Raw genomic sequence first — 14,689 nt, 5'->3', positions numbered from 1 at the left:
ACCACATGCCTTACTTGAATGCCATCAACTCTTCTTTGGGAAGATTGTTATTGGGACTCTTAGGCAATTCAGCAACATGATCTTCTTCCTTTCTGTCAAAACCAACTTCACAATAATTTCTTGGTATTCTTATGAAATTGTAAAAACATTCAGGCTATATCTTCAAACAGACTACTGTCATCGCATGCACCCTTTATCCAAAGCATCAATGATGACACTGGTCACATACCTAATGCTACAGTTTCTCATTAGACCATGAATTTCTTGTCAGCAACTGGAGTTAGGAAACTGGACCAAACCCTTCATTGTACACAAGTGATAATGAGTCTTGAATATCACAATGATCCTTTGGTCTCTGGGCTAGAAGATGGAGGTCATATTGGAAGGCAATAGCAATAATGAATGTTGTCATACTGGTTTCCTATGGTGTTGAGATGCCTTAGTGTTATCAACAAGGAGGAAACTTTTGTGAAATTGATTCTTTCTTGTGTACTGCCTATGACCTGGTTGATAACCCTTTTTATCGTCTGCCTGCTGGGTGGGTTTCCAGATTACCCAAAACTTCCAAAGCTGTTCTGTGGTGGATCCCTTCAGTGTTTGTGAATTCCTCAAGTGGCCAATCAACAAGAGCATCAGTTCATATCTCCTTCAGCTTTGGAAAGCAGCACAAGTTTAATACAGTTCTTTTCTTGGTCACAAAGGCCAAAACTTGATTGGTACTTTAACCACCAATCTGAACTGTTATTTTAGGATACCCAGGGACGTCTTGGCTGTCTCCTTGCCAGCATGCACAGCTTCTGTTGATGTTATTCTGATGTGAATAGTAGCTCTATGTTTAAAGCTCTAGATCTTGTAATTTGAACCCATTTGTTTGAAAACAAAGAATAGTCCAACTGGATATGTCATCTGAGGAGATAAGCTGACATACCTCCAGTTCATATTTTGAACCTAAATAGGTAAGATTTTCTCCATCTCTTCCATGACTTTGTCACATATCTTGGTGTATATCTAAGAAGCCAAGAATAACCCGTTCTTGTCTACAATAATATGCCACACAACATCATTCTTGACTTGATCAAATAGGATGAAATCAGTATCATTGTCAGACCTTAGAAAAACAACATACTCCAAAAGTGAGCTTCAGAAAAGTTACCCACAGAACACAGGAAACATTGTATCTGCAAGGCAATATGATTGAATAACTGTGTAATTGTCAAAAATGTTTAAATTTCTATGTTAAAACTTATGAGGGACATGTCATTATAATATATTTAATATGTATTTACCATACGTAATATAATAAGATTCTGGTGATGCGAAACTACATCATAGCAAGAATGCTTTTTACGTCTCCCAGACTATTGGCGATAACCCTTGCATCCTTCCTACAACAGCCCAATTTCGTCATTAATTATAGTATAATCAGTGACTGTGGTAATTGATAGTCTCAGATTCAGTTTTAATCCAGCCTTCAAGCTGACGAAGTGGAAAGTAGATCTGACACATCATATTCTTGTTGAATCATTTCCATGAGCACAATATGATTGTCCCCATAGAGGAGCAGCTGACGGCACTCAAGCCCCCTATGCAATACGCTCAAGCGATACACTAGATATTAACGTTCCTTGCAGCATCCCCTCGGCCCTAGCCATGACCCTTTCATTCCATTTACTGCACCTCTTTTAACATTCTCTTTCTTCCATCTTACTTTCCCTCCTGTTATACATTTAAAACCTTTTTACTCTCAATTTCCCTTTCAGTGCGGAATGACCTCATAGGTCCCAGCATTTGAGCCTTTGGCATACATTTTATATTCATTCCATTTCACAGTATGATTGCAGATATTATTAGTAGGAGCTGATATAGTACAATCATGGCTTAACACAATTTGAAATACCTATATATTTGGTGTCGTGAAAATTATTTTCCTGGCACATTCCCCAGAAAAGGTTAGAGGGATAAGTGTAATAAATTATTCTGTTGAATCAGTCAAGTTCTATTTTTGCTATGAGCAACAACTATTGCTACCTTCTTGGAAGTTTAATTACTATATTACTGCTTGACTCGTCTTTAAGAACAGCAGTAGAGTCAATTTCAAAATGCCCCGTAAGGAGGTTGTGCCATCAGCGTACCTCATTCGGTACAATATAGGAATTACTTAAGGTTCTTTGCAGCGTTCCTTTGGCCCCTAGATGCAACTACTTTCATTCCTTTTACTGTACCTCTGTTCATAATCTCTTTCCTCCATCTCACTGTCCACCCTCTCCTAACAATTGTTTCATAGTGCAACTGCGAGGTTTGCCTGCTGTAACACTTTTCAAACCTTATTTCCATTTCAGCGCTAACTGGCCTTAGTTGCCCCAGTGCTTGGCATAATGTCAAAGATCTATATAAATCAAATCAATTTCAAGATGGGTATCTTTTACTTAGTTTCTGCACCTAAGTTAGTGACTACTCCTAAACTAATAGGGTATAAATTCGTCTAATGTTCTATAAATGCCTCAAATCTTACTAAGGAAACTTGAATATCTAAGTAGAAAAAGCCCATTCAGTACTGTCAGTCAGCCACTTAGAGGAAGTATCTTGTCTTAGGGAAAAGCATATCATATTAGAAGGAGAGACAAAGTTGTTCGTTGTGAGGTCCCGTGCACAAGGATATTCTTAGACCTTCTGATGGAAATTATCATGGAGAGGAACACTAGTTTTATAATGAAATTTCCACTTCCGAATCCCATATATTGTTTGTTATACATAAACATTTAAGTACTATAAAGATATCTTGAATCAGCAAGCTCTTCCTATGAGAACAGGGACACTGAAATTAGTATAAACCAAAAGCCTATTACCCAGTGAGCTTCCATACTGTAATTTTGTTGTCAGCCTTATTCTCAACTAGTGTCAGTAGTGACATTGTGGTATGTAAACTGTGAAGCATTAAGCCTGTTTTAAAGTATGTGTGTAATGTACTCATGAAATTCTTCACACCAACACCAGTACATAATTAACCCATTAACATTGCTGTTTGTGATCGGCATCAATGACCATGGAAGTTGTGATGCCAGAAAGCTTACAGTTATTAATTGGTACTGCTTATGATCAATATACAGTTGAGTACCATATCCTAATTTTGGTTAACTTTAGGAGGATTAATGCACATAACATGATTCAAATGGTTTGGTCTTCCTACACACTAGTAAATTTCATCTTTGGGATTTGTCATCTCAAACAGCATTACAGCAATAATCTGTGATAACCAAATTCATGAGAGTAGGGTATTTAGCAATGACTATTATATACATAATATATATATATATATATATATATATATATATATATATATATATATATATATATATATATATATATATATATATATATATATATATAGATGTATATATGTATGTGTGATATATATATATATGTGTGTGTATGTGTGTGTATCGTACATTTACATATAATGTGTAAATGTGTATATATGTTTATATATATATATATATACATATATATATATATAGATATATATATGTATATATATATATATATATATATATATAGATATATATATACAGATATATATATATATATATATATATATATATATATATATTCACAAACATCAAGCCTCAAACATCACATCATCACTCACAAATTGGATGTACTTTACCATGGAAACTGCAACTGATTAATGCATTAACGCCAACCAGAATTCGAATTTGTGGCTTCTTGCTTAGATACAGTGATAGACAATCGACACACATTATATATATACACATAACATGTATATATATATATATATATATATATATATATATATATATATATATATATATATATATATATATTTATGTGTATATTATTGACCATTATTTGTTTTTAACTAATAAGCCACAAGTAACTCATTGACATCGAATCACTATAACCTGTGAATAAGTGACACCCAACAACATCACATCCACAGTCTGTGAATAATTCTGAAACTGTGAACTCTAAGATAGGAAATGTTATATAGTATAGCATAAAGCAGCAAGGATTATGGGTACAAATTTCATTTTGAAAATTTGCTAACCTAAATCTGCAGATGTTTGTCATTAAGTAAAAGAAAGAATACCATTGCTAGTTTGTATGTAAAACTATTTCTCCTCTATGGATATGTTGCTTAACTGTGAACGCTGTCATCTCTGAAAGAAATGATAGATACTACTCTGATTGAGCAATTCACATCTTATCTTTTTCAGTTAAGACATATTTGGTACACTTTTGAAAGCAGTTGTTTGAATTTTGGGGGTTTTATAATGAAATATCAGATTTTTATATATTATAACACATTAACTAATGTCAAAATACCTATTTTAAGAAAGCTTAGGGCACTTTACACTAACATTTGTCAATATGTGTACTTTGACATATGGTTTACACAGTGCATGAAATTATACATAAAATGATTACTTTAGAGTATATCTCAGTCACTGCAGAAATCGTATGGTAAAATCAGAAACTAGTGTGCATATCTCACTATTGCTTTGTGTTAAGTTGGAGTACTATAAATATATAAAATTCTAAATTTACCCGATATAAACAGATTTGCTTATAATAAATATAAAGGTTTTAGGATATTCACAGTGTTTATGTTTACTGTTAAGAAATTAAGAGCCTTTAAATGTATTACAGTACATAGTAGAAAATGGAGTTGGTGCTGCAAACAACTCTGATAAATTAGAGAGCAATATTTTATTTTTGAAGTTGATTTAGCATTTATGTTCCTAGATTTATTAAGTAAAAAAATAAGTACGGAAACTTATGGCTATAGAATTCTTTGCTGTTAAGTCAGCTTCTTCATTGTAAACAAGCTATGGATATACAAGTAGAGTTTTTGGTACATGTTCTATATATAGATATATATATATATATATATATTATAATAATATTATTAATATATATATGATATATGATATATATGCGTATATAATAATAAAGTACACACATTTCTGTGAGCATGTGTGTTTGTATAGATTCATTCTATATCGATATATATACAAACATACCTTTACATATTATTGCCATAAAATATGCACACATCTGTTCATCTTTCTTTATATCTACATCTCTTTCCAATCTGTTTGTCAACTGCGTATCTAATCCATCCATCTATCATAAATATAAAGTATATGTATATTATATATATTATATATATATATATATATATATATATATATATATATATATCTTTATATCTACATATCTTTCCAATCTTTCTGTCAATCTATCTCTCCATCCATATATATAACCATATAGTCTAATAATTATATATATATATATTATATTATATTTATATATAATATATATATTATATGTAATATTAAATATATAATATATATATATATATATATATATAGATATATATATATATAATATATATACATATACACACACACACACACACACACATATATATATATATATATATATATATATATTGTGTGTGTGTGTGTGTGTGTGTGTATGTGTATACACATATATGTATGTATACATATATATACATATGTTTTTATGTATACATATATATGTGAAGTGTATATGCAGTTTTTAGACACAAGATATAGAAGTTTGAAGAATCGGAACCAAGACTAAAATTTGTAATGTGGAGCAGTGATATTTGCAGGGAATATATTACTAGTTAGTGAGGTGAGGTTTCAAAGACTGATGAGATCATGTAAACTTTGCCAGAGGCGAGAAACGAAAATAGATTCTAGGGAATGTAATGTTGTTGACCTAAATGGAAGCCAGAAAGTGGTGTAATTAACGTGTCCATGGACAGGCGAAGATTGTAAGTCATGGAGTGCATATATTGGCATTAAGGTATAAATGTAATAGGTATTTGTGTGAAGTAAATGTGCAAATACTGAGAAGTAAAGTGTATTTGGTTAAATTCAGTTAAGGAATATTGAACTTGCTGAAAATGAAGAGTAAGGAGTAAGATAAAGGCCAGAAATATAGAGATGAGCTGAAGGTGTGGTTTCTAGATCAAAATATGGAAAGAATGTAGGACGATATGTTGGTGAGAACAGTATGCATAGTTTAGAGGTTAGAGCCATGAGAAGAAAGTCCTTGATTAATGGAGCATAGTAGGCGTTACAATGCAATGGCCTTAGTAACAGTAAGCACATGATTGCGACAGTGTGTATGTGTGTGCGTGTGTGCATGGTCATAGTGCTGCTGCTGGTGAGCCTCCTGTGCTAGTCTACGAGACCACACATGTTGTGGAATTGCCTCCTTGGTTTATCAGAGCACTGACTGTTGTCTCGTTTTTCTCGTTAACCACTTCCTGATGGTGATGCGAGGGATAAACAGCTACAGTAGCTGCCATAATCATCCTCCTGCTGGATCAGAGATGAACCACCTCTGGAGAACATTTTCACAGCAGACATCACTTCATATACTTACTCAGAAGGCTTATCAGTAAAAGCATTGGAACCATCCCCTAGCCCCTAACCCCTTTCCACCCATACTGCTTGATTGACGTTTGTGCTCTTGCGTTTTCTGGATACTAAGGACATGCTGCTACTGCACCTCTGCCATACTATCTAGCCGACACCTTCTTGGTCTTATGTATCCGATCCCACGAAAGGTTCCGAATTATATACGACTATATCTTCCTTCATTTATATGTATATATATAGATATGTATATTTCCTATTCCCTCTCTTTCTTTATAATTATATTATAATATTATTAATATTATATATATATTCTATATATATCTATATATATATATATATATATATATATATATATATAAAATATATACTATATAAAATATATTTACATTTACAGGCAACCCCCATTTATTGGTGGGTTTCCCATTCCTGGAGCTTGACAATAACTGAAAATTGCCAATAACCAAAATTCAAAGTATACGGGTGCCGCAATCCCCCTTGCGATCCCCCTGGACTGGTTAACGACACCTTAGACCATGTCACAGGCAGATATTTTACCCTAATATGTAATTACTCTAATAATGTGGAATTTAGTTTGCCTAGACCTTTACTATGGTCTGCACGGTAGTTCTACAAACTTTTAAAGCTGGATTTGATAAACTTACAGGTAAACCTTGGCCTAGAGAGAGAGAGAGGAAAAAGTCACCTGTTTCAGAATGTCTTATTTCATTTCCATTGATATCGTCTTCCTCTTCTTTGAGGCGTTTCCTACCTGTTTTCTCCATCTCTTTATTAATCCCATTTCTAGTTAAATAAATAAAAAAACATAAAAGAGAATGATAAAAGTATTGTTAGTAACGTTATAGTCGATGGGTATACGTTTACAGCCATAAAGAACCAAATGAAAACAGTTGTTTTGCTATGAACAACCAAATCGATAATAAGAGCTATTTTCCATACATTTCAGCCATCATATAGTAGTAAATAAATCACCGTAGTTATGTTACAAATGACTTTAATTAGAATAGGACTGATATATTTTTGCATAGTACCTTTATTCGCTAAGGAGAAAATATCAGCAAGGAAATATACTGCTAAGTTTAAGCTGCAAGTGTTGTAGCTGAAGCTGAAATAAACAATGTTCAAACTACTAATGACCATAAATTATCCTGCATTAGGAACATGGATGAAAATCAACAGTAAATGATACAGGAGAAAAAAGTATTTTAATCAAAACTACTTGGCATGAAAGAACACATTTTACTGTTGTTTTCACGCCAATATTAGATAAATACGTAAAGCTCGTACTATGAAGAAATCAGGTAAAAAGAGAACTAGTTAATATTTTTACACAAAACCCATAGCCCCAGTGCCTTCTATTAACGAAAAAAGTAGCTAAATTTAGTGTACAACAACTTCATTAATGCTAGAAACAAGATCGATCTGAATTGCGTGAAATAAACATGCCTCGTAGTCGCCCTCAGCTGATTTTTCCCAACGAAAACATTGATCGCTTTATTCGTATTTTATAATACAATAGCAGTATGAGAATACATTCAGTATTATTGGATACAGAGACGTAAAGCATAACTTTAAAAAAATGCATAGTCATTATATTTGTATTTTATGAGGGTCTCATGGCGCTTAACCTAACAATAACCAGACAACGGTACTGTAAACCACACTTATGAATATATTTGACAAATGCCATAAAACTGAAATACCGATAACTGATCCTACCGATGACTGGGGGCTGCCTGTATATATATATATATATATATATATATATATATATATATATATATAATATATATATATTATATATAATATATATATATATATATATATATCACATGATATCAGTTTTTATATTCTTTCTCTTAATATATATGTATATGCACATACTGTATATGTAATTACTTGAAATACTGTATGTGTATATATATGTGTGTATGTATGTATTTATGTATTTTCCTTATATTTTCAGCAAGTGGCTCATTGTAGTCTTTATAGCTTAAGAATAAGAACTTTATTTTTGCATGAGTAGACATATGATTGATAAATATAGTGAAATCCATAGAACAAAATTATATGCAATAATAAACTACTAAAGCAGAACATTTCCATAGCAACACTTGCTTACCAAGTAACTCAGAACGAAACAATGAAAGTGACATAACCATCGTTACAAACTTTATAAACACTTTTTTTATGAAGCATTTGACAACATGTCCAATCATTTTATATTCTTACTGTGGCCACATGTATATTTGTATTTTGTAATGTCTTGCCTCAGGGAGTAGTCTGTTATTTACATGTGCACTGATTTGTTTGGGAATTGTTATTTCTCCCTAACGCCTGCCTTGTAGTAGTCAAGCTCAGTTGTCAAGTTTTATGTATCACTTCAGTTTTGCCATCTGTCTTTATTCAAGGATCTGCACTCAGTGCAGTGAAGACTTTTACTTAGTCTTATTTATGCAGACGCAAAAGCAATAAAAGCAAGGTTATTCCTAATGGCCTTTTTTTAGTCAAAGAATTTCTATTAGAGTTATAGAGTGAACTCATGATTTTTTGTGTGAAAATTATACTTTTAATCAGAAATATTCACTTATGTACACAAATTTTAAGTTATTTTGCAATGGCTCATTTGCTAACTGTGATCTGCTTGTGGTGTGTGCATACAGGGGCAGCACAACTGGACAGAACCTCAGTACTATCAAGTCACTTCGAGTGCTCCGTGTTCTTCGACCGCTCAAAACCATCAAGAGAGTGCCGAAATTGAAAGCGGTGTTTGATTGTGTTGTCAACTCCCTTAAGAATGTGTTCAATATTCTCATAGTGTACATACTATTCCAATTCATCTTCGCTGTTATTGCTGTACAACTGTTTAATGGAAAGTTTTTCTACTGCACTGATGAAAGTGTGCATGAAAGAGCTCAGTGTCAGTAAGTATTTTTTGCCTCTCTTCAGTGTTTTCTAAACAGGGCACAGATTTATACCAGGGTCTGCTTTATTCAATAACGCACAAAAGATAAGACTCTGATCATACAGTTCGACCCATATTTTGTATACTATGCTATTTTCAATATCCCCAAATTCAAGGGAAAAGTATGTTTCACAGCAAAGTGATAAGAAGCAGTCCATGCAAATTGTGACCTGTTAGTTGCCAAACTCTGCAAGGTTTGTGAAATTAACATAATCAGCTTATCCATGCACCTGCAAAATTATGCCTTTATTTTTACGAAACTTGCAATTCAGCAACAATTTTGCTTATTTGATATTTTGTATATTAATATTTTTTGTCGTTTTAAAATTATTGATTATGAGAATTTTTCTCTGTCTGGTTAGGCCAGTTTGAATGAGGTTTTAACGTACAAAATATGTTTATTTCCATATCTTCAACTGATCATAGCTGCCTGTTTCTATACCACTATATTTTTCCTGTAAAATTGGCATAACTTTCAATATCCTTGTAACAGAGCAATGCTGTTATCAATCCAAGTTGTAAGAAAAACCAGTCTTCATTTTTAAGCCCATTGACACATGCCATAAAATTACGATAAATAGTTATTGTTACTGTAACAGTCCTGTATAACAGCTTAATTCAGGTACTTAATCTTGTTGGTTATTTTCATAATCTAACATTTTAAAACTTTTATTTAATGTTAATATTTTTCTGTTAGGCATTTGCAAGCATCAACTGTTGGATGCATTTTCTTAGATATTTTGCAGCTTGATCACTAAGCTGTATGAGAACAATTAAATCTTGATACATTCATCGAGACTTCAGCCTCACCAGATAGTGCGTTAAGCCTAAAAGAACACGGCAAACCTTGACATTTGTTAGACAGATTCCCATTTTCATGTAATGCTCCAACTTGTCCGTTTTGGATATGGTCCATTAGAATCCCAAGCTGTTTGCACTTTCCAGGCGCTAGCTTCGGTAAGTCAATTTTTTATTGGATGGCCTGGTGTATATGAGCAAAAACTGAATTGAGAGCAAGTTGTTGTACTGGCAAGTAAATGTAGCAAAATTGTTAATGAGCAAAGAAATATCTGAATAAAAGATGTAAATCTGGCGTTACTACAGTTCTCAGTCTTTGGAGCGTGTATTGTAAAGACTAGTTGACTGTGGGAGATGGAAGAGAGACAAGGGTGAATGACAAGTGTGGAAGGAGATAGTGTAAGCTTGATAGTTCATGTGGATATTGACTGTGTATAAAAGGACATAGCTGGAGACAGTGAACCAGGCTGGTTTTGTATAAAGTGGTAAAATGTTTATGAGAGTTCAATGAATATATGCAGGGAGACTTCAAATTTTAGAAATGAGTTTTGGGAATTAGCCAAAGAAGTTTTGAGAATTCTCATCCCAGAGTATGTAGGATGTTCTGCGAACATCTTTGTTCAAAATCGATAGACAGGCTGTAGGTTGGTATTGTAAATGACACAAACAAGGAATAGACATGAATGAAAAGGAAGATGTGAGCGTGCAAAAGGAAAGCTAAAGAAAAACGAGGCGAGACATGCCTGTTATGTCACATGTATTATAAGAAAACTTTGCTGGTATTCTCTTTTCATTGATTTTCTTTCACTTTTCTTTTACCCATGTTAAGTAACAAAACTGCTTTATCTTGCTTTCCAACTTTTCTAGTATTATTCAGTTTTAATTTGTTCTTCATTTGAAATCACTGTTTTGGCAATTGATCATAGCTAATTCGAATAAAGGAACTATTGAACTCAGTTAGGGGAATGCTTATTTCTTTTTAGACACTTTTTATTATAAATCTTTTTTTAATGGCTTAAGAAACGATTTAAGCGTCTTCCAGTAAAGAAACATTTTTATATGAATAATGGGATTTTCATGAATAGACCCACATCGCTTATTTGTCCCAGTGTTTAAATCAGGATTTTCATGAATAGACCCACATCGCTTATTTGTCCCAGTGTTTAAATCAGGATTTTCATGAATAGACCCACATCGCTTATTTGTCCCGTGTTTAAATCAGGATTTTGGTTTTTGTGCCAATCTTATCACAGACACTTATTTGTCCTGATGTTTGCTTCCTCGCCCAGAAATAGATTTTTCCTACGTCAAAATCCCTTATTTGTCCCGATGTTAATATCGAACAAATCTTGTAGGGGTGAGTTCTTCGTCTTCGAAGGGTATGAGCGTCCACCAGAAGTAAAACCAAGGTTATGGCGGCAGCAGGACTTCCATTATGACAACGTGATGGCTGCCATGTTAACCCTCTTTGCTGTCCAAACAGGAGAAGGGTGGCCTTTGTAAGTAGACATATATTTTTTAGTCGTGTCATGCGTTACTGTGTTATGTCATGTGAATTGAGAGCTGTGATTTTATAAAATAAAAGTTAATTTCTTCTAGTCTGTTCACCCCCATGAAGTGAGTTCTGAAGATACGTATACTAGTCTTCTGTAGGTTCCTAGATATGTCTGCATTATACTTATGATTGACAAAATAGGAATTCTAAGCTACTAAACTTCACAGTTTTCTGAATGTAAGATATTTTAATCAAGAAACTGTGTTGTGAACAGTATCCTGGCAGCTAGAAATAGACAGTATCTTCACTAAGTCTAAGTAAAGTTCACCATAATTATATTTCAAGGAATTCAAATAAGATCAAAAGAATTCTGTTTCTGGAATCCTCCCTTTAGGCTTTGTATGAGTTTTTCTGACAAACTGTAAATTTCCTTTAAGACATTGTATCTTCATATTTTTCCTACAGCAATTTCCTTTGATTTATCTTTATTTTATCATTGATTTTGTTAACATCCTGCCTTATAAATTCAAGTGCTACCTTACCTTCGGCAGATAGGTAACGGTGTGTCCTTAGTGACCGACTATTAGCAGAGTATTAACGATGAGAGTTCAGATCAGTCAAGACTAGGCTGTTTCTTTTCAAGAAGTTTTCTGAACGTCCTACTTTAAAGAAAACTTTAGGGTAAGTGCAAAGTCGTTTTTTACTAACAGAATCGTTTTCTACTTCACCCAGAGTGCTCAAGAACTCAATGGCAGCTACACGTGAGGACCATGGACCACAGCCAGAAGTCGCCGTGGAGATGTCCATCTTTTATATCGTTTACTTCATTGTGTTCCCTTTTTTCTTCGTGAACATTTTCGTTGCTCTTATCATCATCACGTTTCAGGAGCAAGGAGAATCTGAGTTGCAGGATGGAGAGCTGGATAAAAATCAGGTGAGACTGAGGAGGTAGCACATATTGCGTTTCCAACGTGTATCTTGCTGTTGTCCACAATTCAGAATTCTGTGAATGCTTGCTATAGATTTAGCTTTCCCCAGTACCACAGGACTCCATCCATATACTTCGGAAGAGCTGTTTCGCATTCAGGTACCCTTCTTAGGTTGAGTTTCACTTTCATACAGGTATTTTTAGCGATGTTTAGGGCTTCTCTCCATATTATAAGGCAGAGTAACCAAAGATTCTAATATTCATTACACTTTTAAAGTTGCTTTTGTGTCCAAAAATCTGAGTATTCGGGCTTTAAGAAACATAATTATGCAGGTTATGGGGATGAATTACTTGATGTTGCAATAGGTTGTGTCACAAAAGTCTCTCTCTCTCTCTCTCTCTCTCCCACTCTCTCTCTCTCTCGAGCTTTTTTTCTCTATTTATCTTTTTTTTCTTCTCTCTCTCTCTATATATATATATATATATATATATATATATATATATATATATGTATATATATATATATATATAATATATATACACACACACACACACACACACACGCTAAGTTTGACGTATCAGCGCAGTTACTTCCTGTGATGGTCCCTACCTAGATTATTCCAATGTTAAGGATTTGTATCATTTGAGAGAAATGGAAAAATTGCTTGTATTCACTTTGTAATTCAGATGTGGAAAACACTACTTCCCTTTTAATCTTCAGGGTAGACATACGCATTTATGCACCTAGTTAAAAAAAACAATAATCCTCTTGTTATTAGTAATGGATGCAATTTCACATTTTCTCTCATTTTCTCGTTAACACTATATGAACTACTATTATATCTGAAGTTGGTATCTTCATTGATTCATTACCCACGAAAAACAATGGTATCCCATAGATGTTCTTGCCTTCTAGAGATTCTTTAATTAAGCATATACTTCTCAGAGGTTAGATAGTCCTTTAAGTGACAGTGACATTCGTTGTTACCAGGTTATTTTTCAGTGATAAAAACTTAGAGTACATATTGACGTGACTGAGAGAGATCATCTCCGGGAGGAGAATAGTGAAATACACAGGACAGTTTTCAAGTAAACTTTGTGGATGGACTATGACCCATAATGGAAAGGTTGTCAACAAAAGCTCTTCTTTCAGAGATAGAATTCATATCTACTACTGTGGCTCTCACATCTTTGTTCATCTCTTACAGAAATCATGTATAGACTTTGCCATTCAAGCTAAGCCTTTGGAGCGATATATGCCTAAGGATCATGACAGCTTCAAGTACAAGATCTGGCGCATTGTCGTTTCAGCACCCTTTGAATACTTCATCATGTTACTCATTGTGCTCAATACACTTCTTCTTATGATGAAGGTAAGTTTACATTTACCACTAAAGAGTGATGATTAAACTTTTAATCTCTAACCCATACATGGTCAATTCTTTTTCAGGGTTGCTCATTTTCTTTTTGCAAATTTCAGATATGCTAAAGTGGCGCAGTATTTGTGAATAATGTTTCAATTAGGAGTAGATTAACAATTCTCTGAATGTAGGGAGCTAAAACCTTAAGAGGCTCTATGGTCATTTTAACAAGAAGTCACCTGTTCTTGTCACACAATATTTTATGGGTAATTTGAGCTTGAACTGGATGTTAAGGGCAAGATATTAGCAATAACTGTTGAGGTAAAATGGTAATTTTCATAATCTTCTAAACTGTATAAGATGTTACTAATCCATCATTGGATAGCATTATCTTTGTTTTTGAAAATTTGAGACTCGGTGAGGAATTTTGTTAAGTTTCCAATCTGATAGTGACTTTTCAATGATTAGAAAGAAAGTTCAGAATCTGCCTTCAGTATAATTCGTTCAGAATTTGGTAACCTAGGTATTATCTTACAATTTGATGAAGAAGATAGTTAATTGTTGAGGTCTGGAGGCTATGGTCTATATACACATATATAGCACATATATAAATACATCTGTACAAAGTATTCATGAGTTTTAGAGCATAGCTGTTAGAATAATGTATTTTCAGAATTATTTTTAGGT

General features: G+C 33.4%; 1 protein-coding gene across 12 annotated transcripts in view; it reads left to right on the top strand.

Moving 5' to 3' along the window:
* The window catches only part of LOC135216890 (voltage-dependent calcium channel type A subunit alpha-1-like), a 638,668-nt gene that overhangs the window by 508,539 nt on the left and 115,440 nt on the right, over window positions 1-14,689 (top strand). For all 12 annotated transcript variants that reach the window (XM_064252425.1, XM_064252417.1, XM_064252414.1 and 9 more), the window contains 4 exons: window positions 9,119-9,379; window positions 11,574-11,717; window positions 12,446-12,647; window positions 13,850-14,014. In XM_064252425.1, the coding sequence (XP_064108495.1) occupies window positions 9,119-9,379; window positions 11,574-11,717; window positions 12,446-12,647; window positions 13,850-14,014 (772 nt within the window). The remainder of the gene's footprint in view (window positions 1-9,118; window positions 9,380-11,573; window positions 11,718-12,445; window positions 12,648-13,849; window positions 14,015-14,689) is intronic.

The sequence above is a fragment of the Macrobrachium nipponense genome, chromosome 6, assembly GCF_015104395.2.
Source record: "Macrobrachium nipponense isolate FS-2020 chromosome 6, ASM1510439v2, whole genome shotgun sequence".
Classification (NCBI taxonomy): Eukaryota; Metazoa; Arthropoda; class Malacostraca; order Decapoda; family Palaemonidae; genus Macrobrachium; species Macrobrachium nipponense.
Note: the sequence above shows the minus strand (reverse complement) of the source record. Positions and strands in the feature narration are given on the sequence as shown.